The 14,836-nt window shown below is 34.3% G+C and overlaps 1 protein-coding gene across 7 annotated transcripts in view; it reads left to right on the top strand.

Annotated features, from left to right (window-relative positions):
* Positions 1-14,836, top strand: part of LOC145689869 (uncharacterized) — an 87,380-nt gene that overhangs the window by 6,284 nt on the left and 66,260 nt on the right. For 6 of the 7 annotated variants that reach the window (XM_081764152.1, XM_081764145.1, XM_081764151.1 and 3 more), the window contains exon 2: positions 2,163-2,715. In XM_081764152.1, coding sequence (XP_081620278.1) covers positions 2,279-2,715 — 437 coding nt within the window. In that variant the 5' untranslated portion in view covers positions 2,163-2,278. Of the gene's footprint in view, positions 1-2,162; positions 2,716-8,468; positions 9,223-14,836 lie in introns of those variants that run through there. The other variant, XM_081764150.1, reaches the window with a different exon arrangement.

Here is a 14,836-nt window from a genome sequence, read left to right on the forward strand (position 1 = left end):
TTTACCGAAATTTAGAATGAGGGACGTTCCAGTAGTATCAATTTCCTATCTAAGCGGTATTTTGGACCGCTGCAAAGTAGAGGCTGAAACTGCCTTCTCCCAGTTTTACTTATTTTTATGACTTTAAAACGTTTCACCTTTCAATTTCAACTATTGCATCAGAGTCCCATTATACAAGGTAATATTCTACGAAAGTGACTCAACTTTGACGATAAATCTTGTATGTGATATGTTTCAAATTTTGGCGGCCTTTACAGTGACTGCTTTCCATACCTCTACTACAATGAACACTCCCGGTAATTAGAAGTGATGTTAAGCGCCAACATTATAGCCAAAATACAGTTAGATGTTCTATCTTACGGTGCTAGTTGAAACTTCCCCTTATATTTTCATGGTTTAGCCGACATAAAACTGTAAAACGTTACATATTTTGTTCAGTGTAGGTATTCAAACTCTACGGCGTGCGTTTCTATACCAGAATAACCAAGGTGCTAATAATTTACTGTTGCAATGATGAATTCAAAGTGTTTCTCCTTAAGATTGAACGAAATACTGCCAAATCATTGGTAATCTTAGTTGAGTCTTACCGGAAAACCAAATCCCTTGAGGAAGTTCGTAGCTCCGGGAGCTGACATTCACTGTCCTAATAAACGTCTGTGACGGTTTCGGAAGGAGTTTGTCTGGCAACTATTATATAAAGTACCAAAAATTTCGTGTGACTCAATACAATATTTATAAAAAAATAGTTAAATATTATATCATTGTTTATTTGTAAAGTAAAAAAAAAATGACCGTTGAAATTGTAAAAAAAAAAAACATAAATAGGTATTTATTTTAGTAAATTTATTTTTAAAAATTAATGAAGTAGACTTGTAACGAGATTCTCTCCACTTTTTCTTATGCTTTACTTTATATATGAAATGGAGTTTTTCGTTGACAATACGTTCTGATTGAAAATTTCGGTGTTAAGATTTGTTGATATTGATTTTGATGTTTTAAATGTCGAAGAAAACCATTACATCCCAAACAAAAATACAATGAGAGCAGATATCATTTTATGAAATGTTTCAGTTCAGGAAAATATATCGTATACCTACGCTCATAATACGCTTGTTTTTTCGTTAATTTTAAGGTAGATATGCGCTGGAATATAAAAAAAATTAACTGGATATGTGCCCATTGCATTCCATATAAGAGCCAACTAAATGCTCTTTGTTTTGCCTGAGTGACTTCTGTGCGAGATATTCTTCCATTTATGGTAAAAACATGATGTTAGGATTCAACATTAACCTAAATCTGTGTGCCATATAATATTGATACTTAAATGGGCGGTATACACCAATACAACCAAGAAATATAATAAGATACTAGAAGAATAACTTAATTCTGGAAAAGCGACAAAAAAAAAAAAAAAAAAAAAAAAAAAGACGATGCCTCTAAATTAAAACATTCATCAAGTACTACAAAACAATGTAACTGAAAATTGCTGGAGGTACATTATTTGAGTAAAGACGAAAGGTTGTAGAGTATAAGTAAATTTGTCTTTAAAATATTACAGCACTAGCTGAAAATAGTAGAGTTCCATTGTTAAGTGGAAATTTTTTTATCGTAGCAGTTGATATTATATTTTAGAATTATAAACTGGTAATGTAACGTAGGAACTTTAGCTTTGGCGTTTTCTGTGTTAATGCAACCGTGACGTACGTTAAGAGTCTGTATCTTTCTTTAAAAAGAAATGGGCAAAAGCAAAAATCGTGCTTTCATGAAATGTACCTATGTATAGCAATATATATATATATATATATATATATATATATATATATATATATATATATATATATATATATATAATGTGCACGTAAGATAAAATAGACCTATGATACACTTCTAGGAAAAGTAGATTAAAGATATAATACGTTTTACTTAATTAGAGGGAAAATGAAGATAAAATCGGATATTGATCAGTAGTTTGGTACTCTGGAATTGTTTTGTGTTTTTGATATTATTTATAACGATATTTTGTATATGAGTTGCAGGAAAATTTCGGATATTTTAAAATATTTTTTATGTCCCTTTTACATCCCTAATCGGATCCCAAACCATTGAATCTACTAACTTAATTTCACCTTATTAAAACGAATAATATTTTTCTTTTTTTTCAGATTTGTTTGTTCTTCTTTAACATAAAGTGCTGAAGGTTTTAAATCTCCAACTTGAACAATATTCTGCTAGGGAAATATCTTTTCATTATTTGGACTTTGCTTGTAATAAAATTGAAATGAAAACAAAAAACGTTCCTAACAAAGTCAAAGTAAAAACAGAGATAGAGCCATTTGATGAATGTGATTATAAACTATGTACTAGTAACATTAATGATCGTAAAGATTCACTTGCAAAACTTTTGGAATGTAAGAAACGAAAAAATGATATGAAAGACGAGACTCTCGCTTCAGAAAGTAATCAGGATGGAACAATATCCGATTGGAAACTTACTTCGAAAGCAATATGTTTGGTCAAGTGTTTATCAACAGCTGAAATACTTATAAAAACCAAACATTTTCAGAGTAATATCAAACCAACTTTCTCCAGTTTTATACACAACACGGAACAGTCAATCAGTAACCTCTCTGCCACTATTGGAAATCAGAAAGATCATGATAAGGACGTTGAAGAGAATGATGACTCAGAAGCAGATAACAATCCTCAGGCCTTCAGGTACTTTTAGGCGTTTATTTCATTTGAGTTATGTATATATAACTTTTTGTTTTCAACACTTGCAATACTTAGTTGAATATAATATTTTTTTCGTTTAAATTAATCTGAGTTAATGGAATTTCTAATATTTGAATATATCAAATAACACAACCCAATGCTTAGTTCTGTACGAGATTAGACAGTTCGACAGTGAAATAAGTCTCCAGACGTAACGGTAAGTCACTATGAACCTCCATAGAGCAATCTTTGAGATTTAGGATTGAATTCTGACATGCTTCTAGGCAGTGTTGGGTAAGTTACTTGTAAAAATGTAACGCGTTACAAGTTACTTTACTTTCTATTAAAATGTAACGCGTTACTTGCCCCAAAAAAGTAACTGTTACTGTACTTCGAAAGTAACTCGTTACTAACGCATTACTTTTATGTCCGAAACTTTAAATATGTGAAAAATTTATTATTTCACTTTTCCGTATTACTATTACTACCACTATTATTATTATTATTATTATTATTATTATTATTATTATTATTATTATTATTATTATTATTGCACGTTCTGAATCACTTTATGTAAATGCAAGGACAAATTTTTACTTGATATATGAATATTTTCATATAATGTAACATTGATAAAATGCCATACTGCACGAGCACGTAGGGATGGGCACGAGCGAGTTCGAGCTAGTTTTCTTTGAAACTCGATTCGACTAGAAACAGAGATCTTTGAGCTCGATCGGAGAACTGGGTTTGAGAAATTTCCTCCAAATAGACTCGAATTGGGGTCGAGTTTCAAGCCAAATCTGGTGTGTAGTTTCGAGTACATTCTTCAAGTATATTACATAGACAATAAACACTACTACTACTACTACTACTACAACGTATTATTATTTTTATTATTATTATTATTATTAATTATAACAACACTGTATGTAAACATAAAAGATAGGCGGTTTGTATTTAAATACTAAAAAGCTAGTTCATTGCCAACCTCGGTAGTCGTGAAGTCTAGGAGTCAAGGATATTGTTTACGAGCTTCTGAATTTGAATTGAGGGTCTAGGTTGGGTATTCGGGCTCGAGCCAAACACTGTTAAAAGTTATAAGGTACTGGCCAAATATCTTCAAAACTCGGCCCGGGTTTAGAATTGTCAACGGGACGAGCAGCTCGGCTCACAACTCATTCATTATCGAACCGAACCGAGAAGTCAGCCGAGCCAACAGCTCACCCAACCGACTCGGCTCAGTTGAGCCCAACCGAGCAGATGGCTTATCCCTACCAAGCCAGCTCGAGCTGATGGTTCACTCCAAGCGAGCCGGCTCGAGCCATCTTCTCAGTTGAGCCGAGCCGAGCTGAGCTTTTTATAAAAGATCTCTTGAGGTCTCGCTATCGAGACGAGATGCAAGTAGTGTCCCCTCTCGTGAGCAACACTAAAAGTATTCCATATTACTGTTTAGTTTACATTTCTCATGGCTTTCGCTTTCCAGTGTAATCAGGCCATGATTTCAAGACGAATTAAAAGGAACGAGACATTTATCAAACTCGACTGGACTCGAAACTCGACGCGAAAACTGAATCGGCTCGGAACTCGACTTGAGAATATTACCTTTGACTTGAGTCGAAACTCGACTTGAATTCGAATCGAGTCGAGTTTTAGCTTGACTCTTGTCATCCCTATCCGTTAGAAAAAATGATTGCTTATTATTATTCTGCTAAACTAATTATATAATAATAACAATGTTTTTATGTAAAATTAAAAATACAGAATATAGAGAAATATTACACTACAACTAATAAAATGAGAACACATGAACTGGAGGTGAATCAAAACTTGCTAGTAACTCTTAAAATTGATACATGCTTTTTAAAGCTAGTTTCAAACTCTATAATTAACGGGACTCTAGGATAAGCAAACTGATCAGAATGAACTCCATGTATTACACATCATCAGCAAACTATTTTGTAGTAATAAAGTGGAACACAGTTTATTCATATTAATCCCTTAGTGTATATCGTTAATTATGGCACCCTAGTTGTTGATAAATATTTTCCGCCGGGGCACTTCAGACAGTTTACTTATAATTTCTGCCCACCATCTTCCTCAGCTCTTCAGAAAAAAGTATTCTTTGAAATGTTCGAACGATAAAATATTTTCGATCTCCATCTTTATAGAAACAACACCAATAAAAGTAAAATAGGCTACCGGTATCATTGCACTCCTAGTTTACTCACTGAATGTATTGATTTGGACCTGTCAAAATTCACGACAAAATCTTCCAGTGGCTTGCAATCAGTACACGTGATTACCCTAAGGCTGTCCTCATCTTCCAAAAACAGCAAGTGGCACTACGAGCTTATCTGTTTGTCTGTGTGTCGGTGGGTGTCAGTCACTGACATACGTAGTTCATGCTTGATTGTTTCATTCTGAGAAATTCACTTACAGGTAAGAAACATTTGTTTACGAAAAAAAAATACATATATTGTAGTTACTCATCCAAAATGTAACGCAAACTAGGTACGTTACCTAAAAATTTCTAACGCGTTACCGTTACAGTTACTTTGCAAAAAATGTAACGCGTTACTAAGAAACGTTACTTAAAAAGTAACGCGTTACTTGCGTTACGTTACTTCCCAAGACTGCTTCTGACTAATGTCGAGAGCAATCCTTATAATAAGTGCTCATAAGTAAAACGATCACTCAATAATATTTTAAAGAAGATATAAACTACTTTTAAATCTCAAGACTATTTAATATGAGTCTTCAGTAACATTAACTGGAATGGGATGTGCATGTAATTTGTGGTCAGAAAATTTGATAATATAGCTTCTATTATTACAAACAGAACTTTGCTGGCGTCTCAGTAATTTTCTTCTCTCACTCAAAATAGTTTCGTGATTCAAAAGCTCATATTTTCTATTTATTTATTTATTTATATGTTCTGAAATTGTAACATTATTATTTATATAAATCGCCTTAGTAAATAAGTATGCCAGGCACAAAGAGCACCGAGGAATTATCGAGTTTCTTTTTTTAATGTGTCACCATTGGAAAACCCTTTCACTTATTGCGATTGTTCTAATTTTCATGTATGTCGTAACACGAACTAACTCCTACTATACAACCAAAAATTCATCTTTTGTAAACAGTTTATTTTAATATATGGTTTAATTAACTTCAGAGGTAAAAAGCTTCATGTCTTAGAAGTTTATAACTCATGATGGTAGGTCGTATCATATCTTCGTCCATGATATCTCGTACGTCTATTTATTGTCTTTTCAGGAGACGAAAAGAAACTTTCTTCCATCTATTAACAATACTAATATTTGAGACCTTCTAAAAGGTTCGTTATTAGTGATGGGTAAATTCCCGGGAATATATTTTTCGTGAATATTCCCGGGAAGATTCCCAAAAATGGGAATTTTCTGGGAATTTATATACAATCACAAATAAAATTGCATTCTATTACTATATTATGATTAAGTTAAATTCGTTTTTATATCACAGTATATTATTACTTTTGTCCCCAATATTTTATTATATTTATAGAGTACGCATAAATGGATATTTATTTACAATATGTCCTATGAAATTAAATATGTTTCAATAATGACATAGTAAGTCCACATACTTTTAAACTGCTAAAAAGTTTAAATTGACATGTGAGTGGATTTTCTAAACTTGACCGTACTACTGATATAAACATATTAAATTTTAAATGTTATATTCCAATTAGGTTTTGTAACCACCAGAAGACACAGTTTCCCCCATTTTGTCAACATTTGCGCATAAATATTTATGTTTACAATATTTCCAAGGTACTTTCTTATCTTTATAATTTTGCATATAATATTGCCACACACGACCTTTCCTTCTGCCTATTTCTCGAAATTTCATGCGTTAATTCACACGTAAGAGGAGCCTGAGTACCTTTTCAGAGATTCGAGTCAGATACAGGAGACAGAGCGATGTCTATTAATAACGGTGGTTCAGGGTTTATTACTAGTACTTCGTCTCTATTTCTACGTAATTCTACATTACTTTACAAAATGGTTCCTTTTCATCATTTGTATATTAGTACTTTGCTACTTTTGGCTATTGTTTAGCTTTGGGGTGCCAGCTTTGGCACCTACTTTTTTGCTACACTCTATTGCGATTCGGTTGTTTTATGGTTTCATACGTTAAATTACGTTACCAACATTAAATTCAGACATCGTTGCCGAGCGAGCGTTAGCGAGTGAAGGCGGGTTAAAGCCCCTTAGGGTACGTTGTTTTCTATTTTTTTTTACCAACAATTCACTTCCTTTTTTCGCATAAATCACTTCTACTTTCCTTTACGGTTTGTACAAATCCCCTACTGCCCTAAAAAGTTGTGTTCGACACTTTCTTGACCACTTGAACACCACTACCAACTCATTTCTTCTGTAAATCATCCTACTCTTTGCTAGTTTTGTGCCCCCAATAGAAACAGTTAATTACCCTACTTTTTAGTGAAAATAGATACACTCTGATTTCGTGGGTTCCGACCCACACAGGAGCCAAGGGTGCCGATCCTGGGAGGTCGGCGCCCCAAAAGCTAATGGGGGCCCTTATTGTAATTATGAATATACAATATTTAGCATAATTTGAATGCAATTTGTCTTAAAATCATCACATTTATACCTTCTGCATCTGAATAGACCCCCAAAATATACAGAGAAATCGGCGCCCTTGACTGGATCTTCCACAATTGATTTTTAAAATTATAAATATTGTTTGGGGAAGCAGCTTTTCGTCTTAACGGACAACTGACGGGCGGACTACGCTTGTATGATTGTACAGACATCCTTGTCAGCAGTTTTATGAACTCACAGATTACACCACAATTTTATATGGAGAGGGGATGAAATAGTACTGAGAAAACACTGATAACTCATGTTGTACATGGTCAGAGGTCTCCACCGAGGAAAAAGGTTGTAATCTTTGGAGCGCGATAGAATTTTCTGTTAAAGCTACCTCTCGAAGTCATTACCAGTTGAAGCTATTGCGAAAATATAAAATAGCGAATCTAATTATTAATGTTATATCTGATATTCAATTCACGCTGTGGTCCACCAGGGTATGAATCAGGTATGACGAATATTTGAAGTACAAGTTAATCATTTAGTAGGGAACTTATATTTTTAAACGAAGTTGTAACAATATTAAAAATGTGTCGTATGAAACGAAAAATCTATTACATATTCCAAACTACAATATTCTTCCTTTTGATATATGTGTGTGTTTATGTGATAACTTTATTTTGAAAAGATCATAATCATATAAGCTGTCTCTGTTTTCACACAATATTGGGATCAGTCGGACATGTTAGTCATAATAAAATTGACTTCACTGCACTTATTATGACATGTTAGTCATAATAAAATTGCAAAACGAGACCACTGAACAGAAAAAATAATGTGCCATGAATATGATACCAGTAAGCCAATCTGATATAAAGCAATATATGAAAACTAACTTTGTCTTTAATGCCACCCTTTTTAGAGCTGAAGACTGCCTGGTCAGACGCTGATTTATTAATTTGCCCCTTTAATACGAGACTACTTCAATATCAACAGAATTCTAAAGTAGATAAATATGCTCTTTGAAAAAGTTTTTGTTTTTTTTTTAATGAAAAGTTATTCTTTTACTGAAAGATTGTCCTGGGATTCAGTAATTTTAATATAGTAACCTTAGGCTAACGGGAATTTATGCTTATCGATTACTATACAATATTGCAGGGATCCTCACATCACTACACAAGCACACATAACGACACTTGCTTATATTTACAAACTAGCAGAGGGTACAATAAAGAGGAAGACACGAAGGAAACCAAAAGGAGACGGACTACACGAAGGAAACCGAAAGAAGACAGGCCACCCGAAGAGGAATTGTGAAAGAGGAACCACGGAGGAATCAGGCATCAGTGGACCACTTATTATATAACCTATACTTGCTCCGAGTTTACAGAGGACTAGGGTACACCTTTACTTAAACCCTATGTCGCACTGGACTAGCGATCCTAACTACAACTAAAAATCTCGCGAAGCTGCTGTGGGGTTTTCCTACAAGCCCACCTAAACCTCGTTAGTGCTCTGAATGCTGCCATGAGCTAGGAAGCTCACCGGGCAAAGCACCTATCTCCTTCATCAGGTCACTTAGGAGAAAAAGACACAATTAAATTAATATTAGTAATTCAAAAGACAGTGTATTTAGAATTTTTAATAAAATTGGTGAAGGGAAAAAGAGATCCGGACCGTTATTTGACTCTACCTGTAAAACATTTCATGGTGGTAGGCACGGGAGTTCTGTACAGAACGCTCTTTGTAATAAATTTTTAATAGGCACAATGTTTATCAGGCCAGTGCCGAAATTAACCTATGTGTAATTTTTCTTCTTCTGCCTTTTCTTTTTAAGCTTTCTTCACTGCGATTTTATGGCGGAAATAAAGTCTGGTAAGCAGTCATATAGATCAGGAGAACATAATACAAATTTTAAAATGACAGATGGCGCATATGTCTTTTAGCGTTCCTTATCCTGTGAAATATTCAGAATACGTACATGAGGACCAAGACAGATTTTTCATGATGTTCGATTACATGGCAAGAATGCAATCATGGTCACCAGCCAAAAAGGAGGAAATTTTACCAATATACGTACAGGATACAGCATTAGATCTAGTATTGCAACTTAAAAACCAGAACCAATTACGGAAATTATTCTATGAAAATTTAAAATCTAGATTAGTTGCACTGAGGAGGCCGAAGTTTCCTTGATACAAGGCGCAACAGGAATTATTCCAATTTGAGCAGGGAATAGATGAACGCATAGATTCGTATCTTTTGCGTAAACTTCGTGCAATTAGACAATTAATATAGTACGCGTCAGAAGAGCAGAAGATTGACCACTTATCTTATGGGTTACAAAGGGATTTTCTCAACAAAATTGCATTCGTGATGTGAAATTGATGTCCGAAATTCCGTCGTGGGACAAGACCGGACCCGATACCAAGTCGATGGCTGATGTAGAAAAACCGAAGTTTGCCGTTAACGAGGAAATTAACCGGAAAGTGGCTTTGTATTATGGGTCTATTAGGTCACTGGCAGGACAGGCGATCGTAAATTCATCCAACACCCAGTTGCAACAAAGAGGAGAATTAGACTTGATGGTACAGTCTTTGGCGGGAAGTGAAATGATGCAGGAGTCCATGAAAATTGGTCACTTGCACCCAGGTAACACCGTATTATCCTCAGGATATAATCTACCTGTAGATTATGTTATACATGTATCTGCATCCGATGATAAAAATGATAAGCGCCTAAGGATGTGTTATGAGAAATCCCTACAGTTGGCTATGGACAATGACATAACGACCATTGCTTTTCAAAATATAGCTACAGGAGTATTTAACTACCCGAAATTGGAAGCTGCAAGAATTGCTTTGAACGTAGTAAGGGAGTATCTGGAGGAGTACCTCGATTATTTTGAAAAAAATAATTTTCGTTCAATTCGAAAAGTCAATTTACGAAAACGTGATGCACGAATATTTCCCGAAATAGGTTTTTGTCGTTTACAATAGCATAAAATATATACAGTGCAAATAATAACCTAGAGATTAGTTTATTACTGGCCTAACAGGGAGCTATTTCTATGTTAATTTGCAGTATGTTAGTACAACCTTTTACCACCACCATAAAAAAATCCTATGTCTATTATTCTGTCTAAGTGCAAGTCCACAGGAAGTATTAAACCATCTCCCAAAAATAGTTTCAGCTATCATTTTTCTACCTTTATTGTTGAAAATAAAATTAAGTTAGATACTGAGATGTACTAGCAGGCATTTCGCTTACCAAGAAAAAAAAAAGAAACATTGAAATTGGTAACGCAATAATCAACAGGTAATAATCAACAGAACATGTGAAAATTCTAAATTTCTCATTATATTTAATTTGTGTTTAAGATAACCTATCTTGTTTTAAGCTGCCATATCCTATCTTTCTCTTTCCTATATGTGACGTCTAATAACACCGAGTTCCAAATAACATCTGGTTTATTTTTCCGTAAACTCCCAAATGTTATTTTCTACCAACATTCATTACCGATATCTTTCAATTTGACCTTTTCCTTTCCGCATGATGTTAAGGTTTCTTCTCTTTTAGAATATCTGCATTGCAACAAAACTGACACTCTACCTCCAGATGTCTGCGAAGCTGCGAAAGAACTACATGATCTGCAAGTCCATATTAACGATTATTTTTTAAAGATCCAAATCCAAGATTTCATCGATTATCAACAAGATCTCCGCGTGCACTGCTAGGGTTCATTGGGAAAGAATTGAATTGGTGTTGTGACGTAGCTGACAATTCTTCTATTGATTCGATAAATAAGAAGGAATTTCATTTGGAACAAACAGTATTAAGTTTACAAAAACAATTATTCAAAAATATTCTCTATATTCAGAACACAACTTCAGAATTTTTAAGTTTTCAAGATCAGATACAGGATAAATTTCATAAAATTCGAAACTTTACGGAAAAATATTGGATCAAGAACATGATCTGGGATGTAAAATTTTATATTCTTACTAAAAGAATATAAGCACACCTCAATTGTGTCTACTGTAATACTATCGACTAGTCTAGATGAATAACGCACTTAATAGCAATGATCACTTTTATTTCTATACCTCTTATTGGTATACACTTCTTACAGAAACTATCCCAACATTATTCACTGGATAAACAATCGCTATTCACATAACTAATAAGTATTAAGTAATCTCAAATCATACATCCATTACTTACTTCGTAATCTAGCGATTCTCTTTCATTAACAACATTACACATACTATTTGCCTAACAACAGCTTCGTAACGGCATGTGTACAATTTCATGTAACTTCCTGCCCATACTACATCCCAACACTCTCCCCCTGTTACCTAAAAAAATCGCCGCCACTAAAAAACAACATTATATACAATTCGTTTTTTTTCATTACAACCATTAATCATTAATACAGTCTCAATTGACAATCTCGCTTGTCTTTCTTCTTCGGTGCTTTACACCAGGTCCTCAGCTCATCAATCTGTGCCTCTAAAATCTCTAGTTTCTCAATTACCGTAACTAACAATTTATCTCGATCAATTGACCGTTTATGCAAAGGATCTACACCATTCGAGTTGCTAGCCATGCCATCTGTCGACTTCTTTTCTACTACACTTTTTATATTTGCTTCTTCTGTTCCGGTACCAGTAGCTGATTTTAGTTGCCGGTGTGATGATGCTCTTTTATTTCTCATGCGTCTTTTACGCTGTACAATATGTATTGGTTTTTGGATTTCATCATTTGACGTTGAATTGTTTTTCAATCCCATTTCTTCGTCCGTCACAGAATCTACAGAAGTACTTAATGTATGTTCGTTAATCTGTGGCTGTTCCATATCGCTACTTGTACTGTCTGCAATTTCTGGTAACATATCCGGAGCCGAAGTTGGGTCTGTTCCTACCATATCTGCATTTGGAGTTTCCACCCAGATTGTATCAAGCCGTAGAATGTTAGCTAAATTACTTAATTCTTGTTCTTCATCTTGATCACTGATTGCAGTCTCTTGATACCCAAAATTAACTAAACCTTGTGTTTGACGTTCTGATTCTGAAGACACAAACGAATCATATTTACATGTCAAAGCAAAATGATTTTTTCGTCCACAACGTAAACAAATCTTTCCCCATGCCGGACAACGTCCTCTTTTATGCTGCATCGAACAATATCGGCAATTACTCTTTGACTTTGGTGAAGCCTGAGCAGAAGATAACGAAGAGCTATGTGATGTTGATGTACTGTCCTTCTTTTGACGAACCCTTGACGATTGGATAGCGTTTAATTCACTTTTTTCAGATGACTTATAAAACCGAAGTTGTTGTTCGGTACTTTCCATTCCTAATGCTATTTCTGTTGCTTTGCTGAATGTTAGATCTCGTGTATTGAGTAACTTTCTACGAATTGATTCGTCCGCAATCCCCAAAACAAATTGATCCCTCAAATTTTCGTCCAAGCAACAGGTATATTCACAGAAGGTCGACTGTTTTTTTAAATCCAATACAAAAGATGAAATTGACTGGTAAGGCTTCTGTCGCATGCTGTGAAATTGATATCTCTCCGAAATTATATTTACTTTTGCAGCATAATATTTTTTCATCACGATCTTGATGTCTTCATAAGATTTTGCTGATGGAGAATCTGGCCAGCAAATGTTACATAGTTGATCATAAGCTTCTGTTCCCATTACTGTAAATAATGTTGCAACCTTTCGTTCTTCTGGTATTTGTGCTGCTATGCACATAAACTCAAAGCGTTCCAAATAAGTTTGGAGGCGATCAGTTTCCACATTAAAAATCGGAAAGCTTGGAATGGTAGCCATGATTAAACAGAGCGTAACTCAATGAACGACTGCGCCAAATGTAAAATTCTATATTCTTACTAAAAGAATATAAGCACACCTCAATTGTGTCTACTGTAATACTATCGACTAGTCTAGATGAATAACGCACTTAATAGCAATGATCACTTTTATTTCTATACCTCTTATTGGTATACACTTCTTACAGAAACTATCCCAACATTATTCACTGGATAAACAATCGCTATTCACATAACTAATAAGTATTAAGTAATCTCAAATCATACATCCATTACTTACTTCGTAATCTAGCGATTCTCTTTCATTAACAACATTACACATACTATTTGCCTAACAACAGCTTCGTAACGGCATGTGTACAATTTCATGTAACTTCCTGCCCATACTACATCCCAACATGGGAGATCACCTAAATAAGCTTGCGAATCGAGTCCGTAAAAAGGCATTTCGTTCATTCAAGAGTTTTATTGATTTTAACGCAGTTTGTAGTTTGTACAAATTTTTAAATATGATCTGACAATTCAGATGTGTACAGATGTAGGGCTGAACCCTAATATAATTCCTTATAAAGTGCTACACGCACATTTGTCTGAACTTGAGAACATCATTTTGAAAAATGGATATAAGTTAGCCATAGATAATTCGTTATTGGAGATGTATTATTCAATTAATGTTTTGATTTGCTCAATCACCGATACGTGATGAAAACTCCGATCGTTGAAATACAGCTTTCGTTCGAGTTATATAATGTGCAGCCACTTTCGTTTGCTGTATATAACCAAACTTGTACCGTGGATATCCATCCTTTAGTTATAGTAGTTCAAGATAAAAAAAAAAAAGATCTTATAACAATAACAGGAACAAGCCTACTTGCCTGTCATTATAGCCAATCAAAGTTATGTAAGATACCTACACACACTGTGACACGATCTCGTTTAATAAATTGTGCTCACGCAGCTTTCGTTGCAAGTACAGTCAGGGATATATTACACAATTGTGGCCATATGTGCTATGATTCGAAAGAGGCACAGATTATAGACATTAAATCGCATGAGTTTGTTTTAACACACCCACCAGATCATCTAACTTTGAGGACTAGAGAAAATGTGTCTACTATTCGAGTTCCAGAAGGAGCCAGATTATACTGAGCCCTTAAAATTCGAATACCATGCAATACTATATTGGTTGTGGAGAGAAATCTTTTCGTCAGATCGGACTTTCCGTGTCTCGACGATGATCTTACAGAACCTGTATTTTTACATCTTTTTCCGAGCCAGCTTGTTTCTGATGTTCTGATGCTATTACGATCTACGTATAAAGGGAATAATTTTTTTAATGTTTCATCTTTACTTAATGATGTTCGGAGTTCTTCGATCCGACATTTGAACATATCAGCGTTTACGATAATTGAGCAGACGCCAACTAAGATGCCCATCTATAAGCATGAATATTTTATACAAAGAATTATTAATATTTAGATTATTGTAATCAGGCTTCTTCTTATTTATTTGCTAAGAGAACATGGAATTTTCAATTTTATATGGTTTGTAGAAAATGTAGTGCATCTACGGAATTTTTCTTGCAAGAATTGAGCTACTTTTTAGACATTGTGCAAACCGTTATTGCAATTGTGAGTCTAATTTTTCTCAATAGAGTAATGAAAAGTTTAATGAAAACAATTGGTGAT

This window comes from Thermobia domestica, chromosome 7 (genome assembly GCF_964235325.1).
Source record: "Thermobia domestica chromosome 7, izTheDome1.hap1.1, whole genome shotgun sequence".
Classification (NCBI taxonomy): Eukaryota; Metazoa; Arthropoda; class Insecta; order Zygentoma; family Lepismatidae; genus Thermobia; species Thermobia domestica.